Below are 14208 nucleotides of genomic sequence, written 5' to 3'. Positions count from 1 at the left end.
CCTATCTCTTCCTCTCATATGTTAGCTATGGGTAACATTTGAGAGGAAAAAATAGGTGTTGTGACTGTGTGGCAGAGCAGAGGGGAGGAAAGGACCTGAGGGAGCCAACGCCTCAATGGCCTTGCTAAAATGGCTTCACTATAGAGGAAGGTCGTGTACTGACTCATGAACTGACTCAATTTTTCCCAGCAGCACTTCCAAAGATAAAGTGAGACACAGTAATCCCTCGTCTATCGCGGGTTCCAGAAGCTTTATAAACCCTCCCCACACTCTTATAAATCTTTCCCACATTCCTATTGACCTTTCCCACACTCTTATAAACACTTCCTATGACGTTTCGTCATTACGACGTGGTCCCAATAAATGATTCTATAATTCTTGTTTCGACTTTCGACATTTGCTTCGAATCTCTTCACCAAAGATATTTCATACCCCGAAGTTTTTTCATACAACACCGGGCCACGCATGCACAGTAGGGAGACAATGTTTTTTTTCTTTTCTGAGGCGGAAAAAAGTAGCGATTATCGCTAGTTTGGTTACAAAAGTAACGAAGATACCAATATATATTTAAATAAGTAGCAGATGGTTGATAACCCGATTTTGTTATCAGCGATAAAGTATCGCGATAAGACCCAGCTATGTGTGTGTGCGCGTGTAATTCACCTCTTGGTCTGCTGCGGGTCTCTCTCGAGACAGCCAGCCGTTCCCCTACGGAAGAGCACAGAGCTCGTTGTACCGATCTTTGGGGAGGACTGAGACCACTCACACACAACACACCGCGACAATGAGGTCACAGCTCCTTCTTGCCTGACATCGCATACCTACTCACTGCAAGGTGAACAGGGGCTACACATGAAAGAAGACAAACCCAACTTATCTTCACCCGGCCTGGGAATTGAACCCCGGTCCTTCTGGTTGTGAGCAAGACACTCTACCCCTGAGTTACTGGACCATGTGTGTGTGTGTGTGTGTTCAGATAATCTAATGGGGAAGGAGAAAGGGAGGAAGAGAGTGATAGAGTGAGAGATAAGGCTAAAGATAAGAGGGTGTGAGAAAGGGGGAAACAAGGGAAATGAGTGGAGGAAATGGAATGGGAAAAGAAGAGAGGTAAAAGGGAGAGGAAAGGTGTGAGTGGGAGGGAAAGAGATTAAAAGAGAAAAACCGGGAGGGAGGGGAAAGGAAAAGAAGAAATAAATGAGAAGGAAGGAGAAAAATACGGGGACAGAGAGGGAGAAGACAGAAAGGAAGTGGGAAAGGAGTGAACCAGGGAAAAGACTAACGGCGCAATAGGCCGCGACAGAAAAATAAAAAATAGGTAGGTGACGTAGGTGCTTATTTAGGTGTGTTCTGACTTACGTTTATTTATGTCGTTTTCAATTTTTAGGTTAGAAAATGCTTATTTTACCGCAATAAATATTTGAAATAATAAATATATAAAAATACCTATAAACTGCAAAATCCCGCGATAAGTGAACCGCGATATGGCGAGGGATTACTGTAATCCATGCTAATAAAACCCGCACTGGTGGACGAAAGATACATATTTACCTAACAGTTTTGGTGGACGCTGGTGCCGTCCAGTGGTTTGGGGATCCCACGTATCATTTTTAATTAAGTCCACTGACGACAGCAGCCGCGTCCACCCAAACCACTTGGAAAATACACATTTGGTCTGCCAGCGTGGTTTTTACCCAACACTTCCTGAGTGTAAACTAAAAAACAATTCAGTGTACAAATATGCATATGCCTTACAGTAAATATATGACTTCCGAAGTGTCAAATGAAGAACTAAGAAACAATTAAAAGTGTATGCATATTCCTTTCAGCAAAATGGTAATGGAGAAAAAAGTTAACAGAAGCTCTAGACTTTCCTAAGCTTCTGATTGGTATGATGTCAAAATTTCTAAAGTTGAGATTCTTCTTGACCTGGCATGAAGCTTTAGTGTTGCAACAACAAGCCGATGATGATCAGTTACAAAGAACTCAGCACTCCAGAAAACCCTGCAGTTCTGAAGGATCCTCCAGTGAGTAGACACAAGGATGAGGTCAATCTCCTTAGCCACACCTTTGTTGGCATTACCTTACTTATACTCAATTCATCCTATCTCACCCTAGACTTTTAGCTGTTAACTCATTTTTGTTACCCACATTTATAAGGTAGACCTAAACTACTCTCAATACATATCCACGCTCACTCTCATATATCTCATAATTTGACCATCCATATAACCTGCCTTCACTTCACTTCACTTCTCTTCATAGCCTCACGTATATCTGCCGACTAAAATATAAATCCATCTTACTGTAACTCTGAACCCCTATCTGTGCGGTGTCATTCTCTCCTCCTCCCTCACTCCTAGACTTCTCTTCCTCAGCCTTTACAGTTCACCTCCCAGTCTCCTCTCGCCCTCAATCCTGCCCTCCCACCAGCTCAGCACACTTCCACCTCTCCCTTCCTCCCTCGTGTGACTTGGCACATGGAGAAGAACTGTGTGTGTAAGTGTGTCATGAGTGTGTATGTGTCGTGTGTGTGATGCATAGTTTGTTTCATAATGAGAGTCCTTTTGATGACTAAGTAACTTCCTCAGAAATGTCATAAACTTAACACACAATGAAGGCCTAGGCAGCAAATGACACAGATTAATGTACACTATATACACTGGTTTGTACAGACAGCACACGCTAGCACTGGGCAGCACTAGGAGGGCTCAATGCCTCTGATGTCATAGTTCATCAGCTCCTCAAAACTGAGCTTCTGCTTCTTTTCTGGGGGTCCATGTGGGGTCCTTGGCTTGCCCGGAGTCCTGCCAGGGGAACTTTTGTCTGCTTTGGTCGAGGGCGAGGAAAACCTGCCCTTCCTTGCCTGTTCTTTTTCCTCCGGCAACATGGACTTCACTGTCTTATGATCACGGTACGGCTTTCGTCCCAGCGCTTCTAAGTCTATGTTTTTCTTTGTACCTAATACCGGTATTTTGTGGGGACTCTTTGTATTGAAGCTTTTCTCCTCACTTTTTCTGGGCACTCCTTCAACCTTACTCTTCTCACAATGTTTTTCAACACTCACACTTTTCCGTTTCTCGTCGAACAGAACAAGATTTGTACTCTGGGTGTTTTTGTGTCTTTTTTCAGGTAGGTTAGGAAGTTTTTTACTGACGATGATCACTCTATCTCCGGCTTCCTTGTTTTCCAGTTTACTTTTATCACTCTTGGCAGAGGAGTGTCTCTCTCTGGCATGAGCTCTGGAAGACGTCCTTGGGGAGTGCACGGAAGAGTTCTCACTATTGTTATTATCTTTATCTTCTCGACTTTCACGGTGGATCTGGTTGAGGGCTGAGGACGAGTGGTTGCCCTTTCCTTCCCCTTTTTCAGTCCTCACTTTGTCCTTGTGGGAATCCTCACACTGCCACACTTTGACTTTGTTCCCAACCAGCGAATTTCTGCTCTTATTTTCTTCAAGAGTTCTGGATTCTGTGTCTGTGGTGGAGATTCTGATGCAGGATGTGTGGTTGCCCTTTCCTTCCCCTTTTTTTGTCCTAAGTCTGTCCTTGTGGGAGTCCTCACACTGCCACACTTTGACTTTGTTACCAGCCGATGAATTTCTGTTCTTATTTTCTTCTGGAGTTGAGGACTCTGTGTCTGAGGTGGAGACTCTGATGCAGACTCTCTCGCTTCTGTGGTGGTGAGCTGATCTGGTGCCCAACACTGGTACTACGTCTTTCTTCCTCTGGTTCTGTGCTGAGTTCTTTGGCGTTGGTTCAGGCTTCACGACTCTCGGTACCCTGGGACTGCTAGTGGTGTCCTGTGTGTGTGGTGTTGATGGTGTAGGCTGCATGGTGGTGGTGATGGAGATGGTAGCTGGTCTTCTTTCGGGTGTGGTGGTGGCGGTCTCCTTGGAGTGTACACTTGTGACTATAGTTTTGTAGGGTTTCCTAACAGTATTATCTTGTCCCAGAGGTGCAAGGATAATCGGAATCTCCCTTGCAGCAACTTCAGCATCCTTGTGAGGGGTTGTCACAGGGCTTTCAGAAGGTTCTGTGGTGACTCTATCTTGTCCTGAAGCCCCAAGGATGGCTGGACTCTCTTCCACTGTAACTTGAGTATCCCTGCTAAGCTCACTGCTGGCACTAGGGGCCCTGCACAGTCCAGTAGTAGTCATCATGCTCTCAGAAGGTTCAGGGATGGTTTCAGCTTCCAAAATATTGCCACAGACTGGAATCTCTTTGGAAGACTCAGTGATGCCCGGCCCCTTTGCCTGTTGAATTGAGGACACTGTCTGTTGAGCTGGTTCAGGGGTAGCAACCCTGTCTCCAGGAGGTTCTACAGTCTGTTGAGCTGGTTCAGTGGTGGCAGCTGTGGCTTCAGGAGGTTCAACAGCACTTGATTCAGGGGTCTCAGTGATGCCTGCCACCTCCTCTGCAGACACAACACTTGATGGAGATTGTCTTGCAAACCCTATGCCAACTCTGCTGCTCTCTTCTGCAGATGTACGAGTGTCTTCTGCAGGTGTAGAGGTGACTGTGGTTTCTTCTGCAGGTGTAGAGGTGACTGTGGTTTCTTCTGCAGGTGTAGAGGTGACTGTGGTTTCTTCTGTAGGTGTAGAGGTGACTGTGGTTTCTTCTGCAGGTGTAGAGGTGACTGTGGTTTCTTCTGCAGGTGTAGAGGTGACTGTGGTTTCTTCTGCAGGTGTAGAGGTGACTGTGGTTTCTTCTGCAGGTGTAGAGGTGACTGTGGTTTCTTCTGCAGGTGTAGAGGTGACTGTGGTTTCTTCTGCAGGTGTAGAGGTGACTGAAGTTTCTTTTGCAGGTGCAACAGTGACTGTGGTTTCCTCTGCAAGAGTAGAGGTGGCTGTGGTCTCTTCTACAGGTGCAAAAGTGGCTGTGATCTCTTCTACGGGTGCAGATGCGACTGTGGTCTCTTCTACAGGTGTAGAGGTGGCTGTGGTCTCTTCTACAGGTGTAGAGGTGGCTGTGGTCTCTTCTACAGGTGTAGAGGTGGCTGTGGTCTCTTCTACAGGTGTAGAGGTGGCTGTGGTCTCTTCTACAGGTGTAGAGGTGGCTGTGGTCTCTTCTACAGGTGTAGAGGTGGCTGTGGTCTCTTCTACAGGTGTAAAAGTGGCTGTGGTCTCTTCTACAGGTGTAGAGGTGGCTGTGGTCTCTTCTACAGGTGTAGAGGTGGCTGTGGTCTCTTCTACAGGTGTAGAGGTGGCTGTGGTCTCTTCTACAGGTGTAGAGGTGGCTGTGGTCTCTTCTACAGGTGTAGAGGTGGCTGTGGTCTCTTCTACAGGTGTAGAGGTGGCTGTGGTCTCTTCTACAGGTGTAGAGGTGGCTGTGGTCTCTTCTACAGGTGTAGAGGTGGCTGTGGTCTCTTCTACAGGTGTAGAGGTGGCTGTGGTCTCTTCTACAGGTGTAGAGGTGGCTGTGGTCTCTTCTACAGGTGTAGAGGTGGCTGTGGTCTCTTCTACAGGTGTAGAGGTGGCTGTGGTCTCTTCTACAGGTGTAGAGGTGGCTGTGGTCTCTTCTACAGGTGTAAAAGTGGCTGTGGTCTCTTCTACAGGTGTAAAAGTGGCTGTGGTCTCTTCTACAGGTGTAAAAGTGGCTGTGGTCTCTTCTACAGGTGTAAAAGTGGCTGTGGTCTCTTCTACAGGTGTAAAAGTGGCTGTGGTCTCTTCTACAGGTGTAAAAGTGGCTGTGGTCTCTTCTACAGGTGCAGATGTGACTGTGGTCTCTTCTACAGGTGCAGATGTGACTGTGGTCTCTTCTACAGGTGCAGAAGAGGCTGTGGTGTCTTCTGTAGCTGAATAAGTGGTTGCAGTCTCTTCTACACGTGCATAGGTGGCTGTGGTCTCTTCTGCCAGCTCACTGGTGGCTGTGGACTCGTCTGCAGGTTTACTGGTGGCTGTGGACTCTTCTGCAGGCTCATTGGTGGTTGTGAATTCATCTGCAGGCTCACTGGTGGCTGTGGTCTCTTCAGCAGGTTCACTGATGGCTGTGGTCTCTTCAGCAGGTTCACTGATGGCTGTGGATTTGTCTGCAGGTTCACTGGTGGCTGTGGTCTCTTCTGCAGGCTCACTGGTGGCTGTGGTCTCTTCTGCAGGCTCACTGGTGGCTGTGGGCTTGTGTGCAGGCTCAGGGAAGGCTGCCTCATCTTCAATAAGGTCACTGGTGGGAGGAAGCACTTCAGAGGATTCAGCATCATTTACTGGTGTCCCTTTCCTCAGCACAGTGGTGGTCGCTGTCTCGTCTGATGGGTTACAGTTGGTCGTGGTTTCTTCACCAAGTTGACTGACGGACACGACTGTTTCTGCAGGAGGCTCAGTAACATCTGCAGTCTTTTCCTTGGGCTCGCTGGCTATTACATTACCTTCTGAGGGTGCGGGAGTGGCTACAATCTCTGAAGTGGGCTCAGTGATGCCTGCAGTCTTTTCCTTAGACTCACTGGTGGTCATGTTCTCTTCCGAGGGTGCAGGAATTGCTACAATCTCTGAAGTAGGCTCAGTGGGGTTTGCAGTGCTCTCTGATGGCTTACTGGTTGTTATGCTCTCTGGTGAGGGTTCTGGTGTCACCCCAATTTCTTTAACAGACTCAGCTGTAGGTGCAGGAGTCTCCCTGGTGACATCTCTCTCTCGTGAGACTTCTTGGGTGTCTTTGGAAATGTCTGCGGTAGCGTCAGTTGTGGGTGCACTGTGGCCCAGGCTTCCACTCGTGATGTCCACCTCCTCTGAGGCTCCTCTGGTGTCTGTCATCCCCTCTGTGGATCCACTGCTGCCCTGGGATGAACCACTCTCCCATCTGTTTCTGTTTGCTCTAGACATGTCTGAGCTGCTTTTATGCCTTTTGTGGTCGAGATTATTCAGCCTGGAGCCTCTCTTCCTCCTTGATGAGGATATCTTAGAGGTGGTGTTGCCTTTCCCTTCCTTCATATCAGGAGCAATGGGTGTGATGCTCTTGTGCTTCACTGCCTTACAACCCCCATTGGTCCGAGGAGCAGGTGACGTGTGCGGTGTCTTCTCAGGGCCGGACACACCCAGTGCTGGGCTCTGCTGCCGTGTGATGGCTTCCTGCTGCAGCTCATGGATGTCTTCTGGGTGTTCCTCCAGGTGGTTGTGCAGTGTGCCAATCATCGCCAGGAGGTTTTCCAGCTGTTCCTTGCTCATGGGCAGAGGCGAGAGCTGCCTCAGCCAGTCCATCAGCTGCTGCTCACCCTCCCCAAGCAGCTGGGTGGTCCGCCACACAGCATATACCAGCCCCTGCGTGAAGTGTTCTGCTGCCACGGGCTGGGCGCGGCCCCCCATTAGGGCGTCCAATTTCACGTGCTGCAGGAAGTCCTCCCAGCACAGGTCCTTGTCGTCACCTTTGCTGCTGAGTGCTGTGCCTGCCTTGCCCGCCTCCGAGGCCTGGAATGTGTTCTCGGTGACAAACACCCACGCAGGTATAGGTCCCTCCAGCATGTCCTGTGTCAGGTTTCTGAAGCAGGAGGTTATGTTGAGGAGGAAGGATGCCAGGTTGTTGGGGCAGGGTCTGAGGCCGCTCTCGTACATGTCGGCGGGCATCAGAGCCAGCAGCCAGCGGGCCAGGTCCCTGATGGCTGCCCCGACCTGCATCCTCAGCTCATTCAGCACCAGCAGCAGCCACACGCAGAAGTGCTGCTCTAACACTGGCTGCCTCTCACCCTCACTCACCACTTCGTCCAGGCTAAACTGCTCCACCAGCGGCTGTATCCTCTGCAGCAGCTGACCCACGTCCTCCTGCAAGACAGCCAGCGTTAGGGGTGACTCATACCTGGCAAACTCTTGAGAAACAGGACACTTAAAGCAGGAGAACTAAGAGAAATAGCAATAAAATGGGTCACACCAACATCCCTTCCAGCCACCTTCTTAGGCACTCAAATTTGCAGATATGTATTCCATAATATCTCTACAGGGTGTTCATAGCAAAAGGGTCTCCAGTTGTCCCTTGTCTGCAGCCTCTCTTCCTGCAACATTCGCTCCCTTCCTCCCAACTCGCCTTAATAGATGCGCCAAGTCTATCACTCCACCTTACCAGAAGCCTTCCTACCATCCTTACTCCTACTGGACTTTCAGCATAAAACCCTTCCCACAAAATCCCCTTCTCTGCATTCTCATGGCCTCTAAACCACTTCAGTGTGTTATATTTTACCTGTTCCAACACTCCACCTTACCAGAAGTCTCCCTACCATCCCTAACATTCTACTGGACTTTCAGCATAAAACCTTTCCCACAAAACTCTTGACATCTCTAAACCACTTCAGTGTGTTATATTTTACCTGTTCCAACACTCCACCTTACCAGAAGTCTCCCTACCATCCCTAACATTCTACTGGACTTTCAGCATAAAACCTTTCCCACAAAACTCTTGACATCTCTAAACCACTCCAGTGTGTTATATTTTACCTGCTCCAACACTCCACCTTACCAGAAGTCTCCCTACCATTCTACTGGACTTTCAGCATAAAGCCTTACCCACAAAATTCCCTTCTCTGTATTCTCTTGATATCTTTAAACCACCTCGAAGGGTTATATTCTATCTATTGCACTGTTCCATACTCCACATTACTAGCTGTTACATCATCTCACACCTCTTCATTCCTCTCACAAATAAAAATAACAACAATAACGCTGCCTTACAAATTCATGTAAGTAGGACTGTTGCTTGGGTTCGGCCTCCAGGTTCATGGTGGTTGGGTTGAAGGTGAAGGAATACTTGGAGAGGTCCACAGCTTGAGTCTCCAGGCCACACGACTCCCCAACCTTCCTCTTGACGAACAGCTCAAACTGGTCCCCTAGTAGCTTGAAGCATTGCTGGCACACCTGTACGAGGGACAACACTCACTCTTACTGCCTTGGATTGTAGATTTACTGGGGCTCATGGTATTGGAAGCATGCATAGGACCACTGTTAATATATTGTTATGGGACACAGGTTTTAATGAAGAAGTTTTAAGATGTGTCGGTTGGCTGCTATTGGAGAATGTTGAGAGGTAAGTATATGGAGAGGAAAACATGGATGGAAAAATCTCATGTTAAACAGATGATGCTGGGGAGTGCCTACCTTGCCCTGTCGTGCATCATCCTCTGACACTTGGGGCAGACAGACGGCCAGGGAGACGCACACCCATCGCACCGGCACCAGCAGCGTCGGCGGGCGGACATTATCCTCTACACCGTACCAGGCCTTCGCGGAGACGGTGAAACTGCAGCCGCACACCACACACCGCCCACACACCTTAGGGACACCTGGTAACTCCATGCTGGGTGATGCTGCTGCTAGTGGTGGTGAGGGTGTTGTCGTTGTTGGTGGTGGTTCAGCGTCCACGTCATCAGGAGGGTGGTAGATGGACAGGGCACTAAAGACCAGCTGTAGAGGTGAGGCGTTGGTGTCCAGCACAGCGTGGGCCAGTGATGATTGGTCCAGCCGACTCGGGGGCTCCATGATGCTCTCGATCTTGTGGGACGACACCGCCTTGCCGCTGAAGGCTTCCTGAGGCAACACAAACTTGAGGTCCTTGAGGATGACTAGAGGTTCAATCTCCTTGGGCTCTTTGTTCCCTCTTGGTGTCAGCTCTTGGGTGCTTGTGGTTGGTGTGTCTGCTGTTTTCTGGCTGGCGTGTGCGGCGGGAGTCCTTGCCTGGGGGGTGGGCTGCTGCTGTTTCTGCTTAGCGTTCTTCATAAACCTGCCGTCCTTTCCTCTGGGGCAATGGCTCCTACTTCCTTGACAAGGGGTGACTGCTGCAGCACCCTCCTGACCTCCGTCTGTTCCAGGGCTGTCCAGGACTTCCCTTCTGTGTGATTTTCTTCTCTTTTCAGGACTATAGCTTTCCTCTTTCTTCCTCTTGTGGACGAGTCTCTCAATGTCCACGTTCTCCTTCTCCCCCTCACCAGCCTCGTCTGGCGAGAGTGCTGTGGGAAGGGCCTCAGGGGGCCTCTCAGGTACCTTGGTGGTCTCAGTGGCTCCCTTAACAGCACTAGGGGCTTCCACTGCCTCCAGAGCTTCCTTCGGCAACACCCGCAGCTTCACACATGACAGGTTCACCTCACTGACATCTATGTTCCTCTGGCGGGCAATCTTCTGCACGACCTGTGACCTGTGAAGGAATGCCAATGCTGTAAACACTGGACTAGCATATAAACTCTTGTAAAAGGCAAATAAAGAAAGATTAAAGCCCAGTTAAGGAAGCTGACTTTTACTTCATTATCCTAGGCCAAGAATGTTGACTTTTGTTTACTTATGGAAATGCGTGACATGCCCATTCTATTGTGGTTGATTTTTGAAGACCACATGACAGGGTGCAACCCACCACCACCATCCACTCACCTGAAGCCTGTGGAGACCTTGGTGTAGCAGGGCAGGCACACTGAGGGGTCCTCCTTGACATCTGAAGAAGAGGTGCTGGCCAAGCAGGTTTCCAGGAGCTGATGACCAAGAGAAACATAACTTAGCATTGCTCTAAAGATAGATAGATAGATAGAGAGAGAAAAAGAAAGAGAGAGAGAGAGAGAGAGAGAGAGAGAGAATATTTACCTAGTTATAGCATACAGGATTAAAACTAAGCTTCTGTAGCCCTGTGTTCAACTCTGCTATATGTAAACTCAAGGCCATTCTAAAGTTTGTGTGCATGCATGTGTGTGTGTCTAGTCACCTTGAGAGCTGAGGCGACGGTCACGTTCTCGAAGCTGGCCAGAGGACTGCTGAGTGTGTGCCACCAGCTGGACGGCTTGTGGTTTATGGTGATGCCACATATGTTGCACATTTGACTCTGTGCCCCTCGGGAGAGGTTGGTGGAGTCTGGTGGAGAGGCCCTTCCCTCTGCATCCACCTCCATATCCTCTGCTTCCCCTGAGGCTGTCTTGGAGAGCCCTGGGGTGTCGTTCAGGCCCACAGAGAGGTGTTTGTGCATCCGCTTGGGCAGTAACACATTTTTCTTCCTCTGGCGTAGCTGAGGGACAGCTGGTTTCTCCTTGTCCTCCCCCTTCGCCTTGCTGCCCTTCTTCGCTCTTCTTTCATTGATGTCAATGAGGTAGTTTCCGTGTTCATCTTGGGAGACTATCAAGGCCTCCTCTTCGCCTTCCTCCTCCTCGTCCAAGCTGGGCTCCTCCTCCACCTCTGCCTCATGACTGTTCTCATCTATGCTCTCTCTCTGGGGTGTGACTGGTGGTGCCTCAGTCTTCTTGTTAGGTGGGTTTTGGGTTATGATCTTATAGCACTCGGCCAGGCCTGGAGGCAGCAATTTCGCCTGGAAAAGGCAGGAAAATAAGGGGAGAGATGTCATTTTTGGAACAAGATGGATGGGAGCGTATGTGGAGTTTTGTGGTGCAGGCAGTTTATGAATTGTGGGGGTAAAACAAGTAAAACAAGGAGAGCAACACCAACCCTTAGTCAAAACTTTCAGTCCTGGGGTTACTTACAATCTCCGCAGCATGCTCCTCCGTTGTGGCGCGGCGGATGGAGGCCTGGGGACACGCCAGGGCTGGGGCGGAGGGCTGGGGCGGGGCCTTCACCTCCTCGGTCGTCTCCTTCATCAGCTTGTCCTTGTAGCTCCGGCGGATGATGACAAAGCATGGGTTGCAGACGTACCTCCGAGACTTAATGTCGGGTGCAATGTGCCGCGCCAGACCAAGGACCTGCCACCACCACCACCAATAATAATAATAATAATAATAATAATAATAATAATAATAATAATAATGCCTCCATGCCTTCTTAAACTGCACTGAATTGAACCTCTGGAAATGCACTAAATTGAATCTCTCAAACTGAACCTCTTGAAGTGCAATGATCTGAACTTCTGGAAAACTAAACTGAAAGCACTAAATTGAAGCTTTCTGGAACTAAACCTCTTGATCTGCAATGAACTGATCCTCTCTTAAACTTAACCTCTAGAACTCAACCCCTGAAAATCCACTTAACTGAGCCCCTGAAACTACACTGAACTGACTTTCTCCCTTGCCTGTCCCTGCCTACCCACCTCCATCACTTGAGCAATGTCCACCTCATCGTTGACTCTGTTCTTGAGAGAGAAGCGCTGGTAGGTGCGCCTCTCATTTTCGAAGCTGCAATCGCACATGAGGCAGTGGGAGAAATGGTGGGCATTGAGGGCACGTTGCTGCTCCAACTGCTTGGTCTTGGAGAGGCTGCTGCTGCTACTGTAGCTGTGGGAGACGACAAACTTGGCAGCCTTGCTTGGATTATTCTTGCTGCTGCTGCTGCTCCTGGTCTGTTTCTGTGGCTTGTCGATGCCCCAGCTGCTGCTCTGCCTCTGGGTGCTCTTGGAGATGGTCAACTTGAGTTTGTCTCGATCGCGTTTCTTTTTCTTCTTCGGTTGTTTCTTTGTCTGTTTCTGTGGCACAGGTGTTTGCTTCTGCTCCTTCAAGTATCTGAGGAGTGACATGAGATGAAGGGTAAAACGTGTAAACCGGCAACTTACATGAAAATCTTAAATTCCTGAACAAGGCCTCCGATACTACTACTACTAATGATAAGTATCTATAAGTAAGTAGTAAAAGTTGGGAGTCACTAATGAAGTCTCCCACCTGTCGTACTGCTCCAGAACAATCTCGTCACAGTCCCAACAGATGTAGCTGCTGTTCTTGGCAGCCTCGGGGATGGTCAGCATCTGCAGGGCCTTCAGTGCAGTTATCACCTCCACGTTGAACTCTCCAGAGCCCAGCTTCTTGTACAGAGGCTTGCCCTCCTCCGCCTCCCCACACACCACGCACTCCTCTGACATCGTGCCTCGCTGTGCCTTGCTCCTCCTCCTCCCTTCTCCTTTCCCTCCTCCTCCACTTCACTCCGTTTGTCTCTCCTCTCGAGGTTATGGTTGGCTGACTGTCTCACGCTCTGGCTGCTGGGAAAGAATTAGGAGTGTGAATTTTGTGCTTTATAGCTCTTTTGTAGCCTATTTTTCTCTTACGTCTCCTTCCTCCACTTTTTCTCTCTCTCTCTCTCAAGGTTATGGTTGACTGTTTAGGATATATACATGATATGCTTTGCACCGTGCCACTGTTGTCAGTGGCAGGGGAGTAAGCTATAATAATCTTGGTATTCCCTGAGACATCAGTATGGCATAAGACTTATCATTAATCTATGCCCCTTGGTGTGTCCCTTATATGCCAAACCCTTGTCACGCCAATCAGGTCAGCGCACACCACTACCGCCATGCAATATCACACAACACAGGCCCTGGGAATAAGTCACCCATGACACAAAACTTACCAAATATTAATCTATGTCATTGGTGTGCTCCCTCATGCTTTGTCACGTTGCTCTATATTTTTCCCTTTTCTGTCTCAGTCTCTTTATCTGTCTGCCTGTCTGTGCTCTCAAGGTTATGGCTCACTGACTGACTAACCAAATATTAATCTATGGCCCTCAGTGTGCCCCCTTATATACCAAACCCTTGTCACGCCAACCAGGTCAGCACACGCTACAACCACAAAGCAATATTACACCCCACAGGTTCTAGAAACATGTCACCTATAGCATGACTTACCAAATATTAATCTATGGCCCTCAGTGTGCTCCTTATGCTAGACCCTTGTCACGCTAACCAGGTCAGCACACGCCACTACCTCAAAACAATATTAGGTTAAGATTCGTTTTAGGTCCGTGCCAGTATCTCATTACCTACCTTATGAAACATCAGTATCTCTTCATATATCTTTTCTACAAACCTTCAACAGTCATGGAAATGCTTTGAAAATCCAATTCAAGGACTTTTTTTTACTCTTGAAAATAGGGGATAATGTTTACGAAAGCGCGTCGCCTCCTCTGGCGACGGCCGCGGCGACGCTGCAGTCGGTGTTGCGAGAAATACCTCCTCGCTGAAATTAGTCACACATACATGTTGGGGGGGGGTGCAGCGTTAGTAGGTCGTAAAGTTTGGTTGGAGTAGTTTAAATATGCTCCCCGACCCTAAACCCTCTGCGAGCTATTTTACGGCTGCGGTGGCTGCAGCGTCGCCGCGGCCGCCGCCAGAGGAGGCGACGCGCTTTCGTAAACATTATCCCCTATTTACAAGAGTAAAAAAAAAGTCCTTGAATTGGATTTTCAAACCGTTTCCATGACTGCTGAAGGTTTGTAGAAAAGATATATGAAGATAGTGATGTTTCATAAAGTAGATTATGAGATACTGGCGCTGACCTAAAACGAATCTTTACCCAATATTACACCCCACAGGTCCTGGGAACATACTG

General features: G+C 48.8%; 1 protein-coding gene across 1 annotated transcript; it reads right to left on the bottom strand.

Moving 5' to 3' along the window:
- Positions 1-2698: 2698 nt before the first annotated feature.
- Positions 2699-13604, bottom strand: LOC126983056 (uncharacterized). The gene is made up of 10 exons (XM_050835527.1): positions 13229-13604; positions 12547-12860; positions 11982-12390; positions 11422-11637; positions 10656-11249; positions 10331-10428; positions 9068-10100; positions 8645-8827; positions 3902-7744; positions 2699-2875 (listed from the first exon to the last, which is right to left on the bottom strand). Exons 2-10 carry the CDS (start codon positions 12741-12743, stop codon positions 2699-2701), a joined length of 6750 nt encoding a protein of 2249 aa, XP_050691484.1. The 5' UTR covers positions 12744-12860; positions 13229-13604.
- Positions 13605-14208: the final 604 nt, after the last annotated feature.

This window comes from Eriocheir sinensis, chromosome 5, assembly GCF_024679095.1.
Source record: "Eriocheir sinensis breed Jianghai 21 chromosome 5, ASM2467909v1, whole genome shotgun sequence".
In the NCBI taxonomy this organism is placed as follows: Eukaryota; Metazoa; Arthropoda; class Malacostraca; order Decapoda; family Varunidae; genus Eriocheir; species Eriocheir sinensis.
The sequence above is the reverse complement of the archived record's forward strand: the minus strand, read 5'-3'. Positions and strand labels throughout refer to the sequence as shown.

Bases quoted from the DNA above. Each gene is read 5' to 3' on its own strand.
- LOC126983056 (XM_050835527.1), bottom strand. From the start codon at position 12,743: ATGTCAGAGGAGTGCGTGGTGTGTGGGGAGGCGGAGGAGGGCAAGCCT. The intron at 11,638-11,981 runs GTGGGTAGGCAG...TGGTGGTGGCAG, and splicing joins ACATTGCTCAAGTGATGGAG to GTCCTTGGTCTGGCGCGGCA. The intron at 10,429-10,655 runs GTGACTAGACAC...CTTGGTCATCAG, and splicing joins CCGTCGCCTCAGCTCTCAAG to CTCCTGGAAACCTGCTTGGC.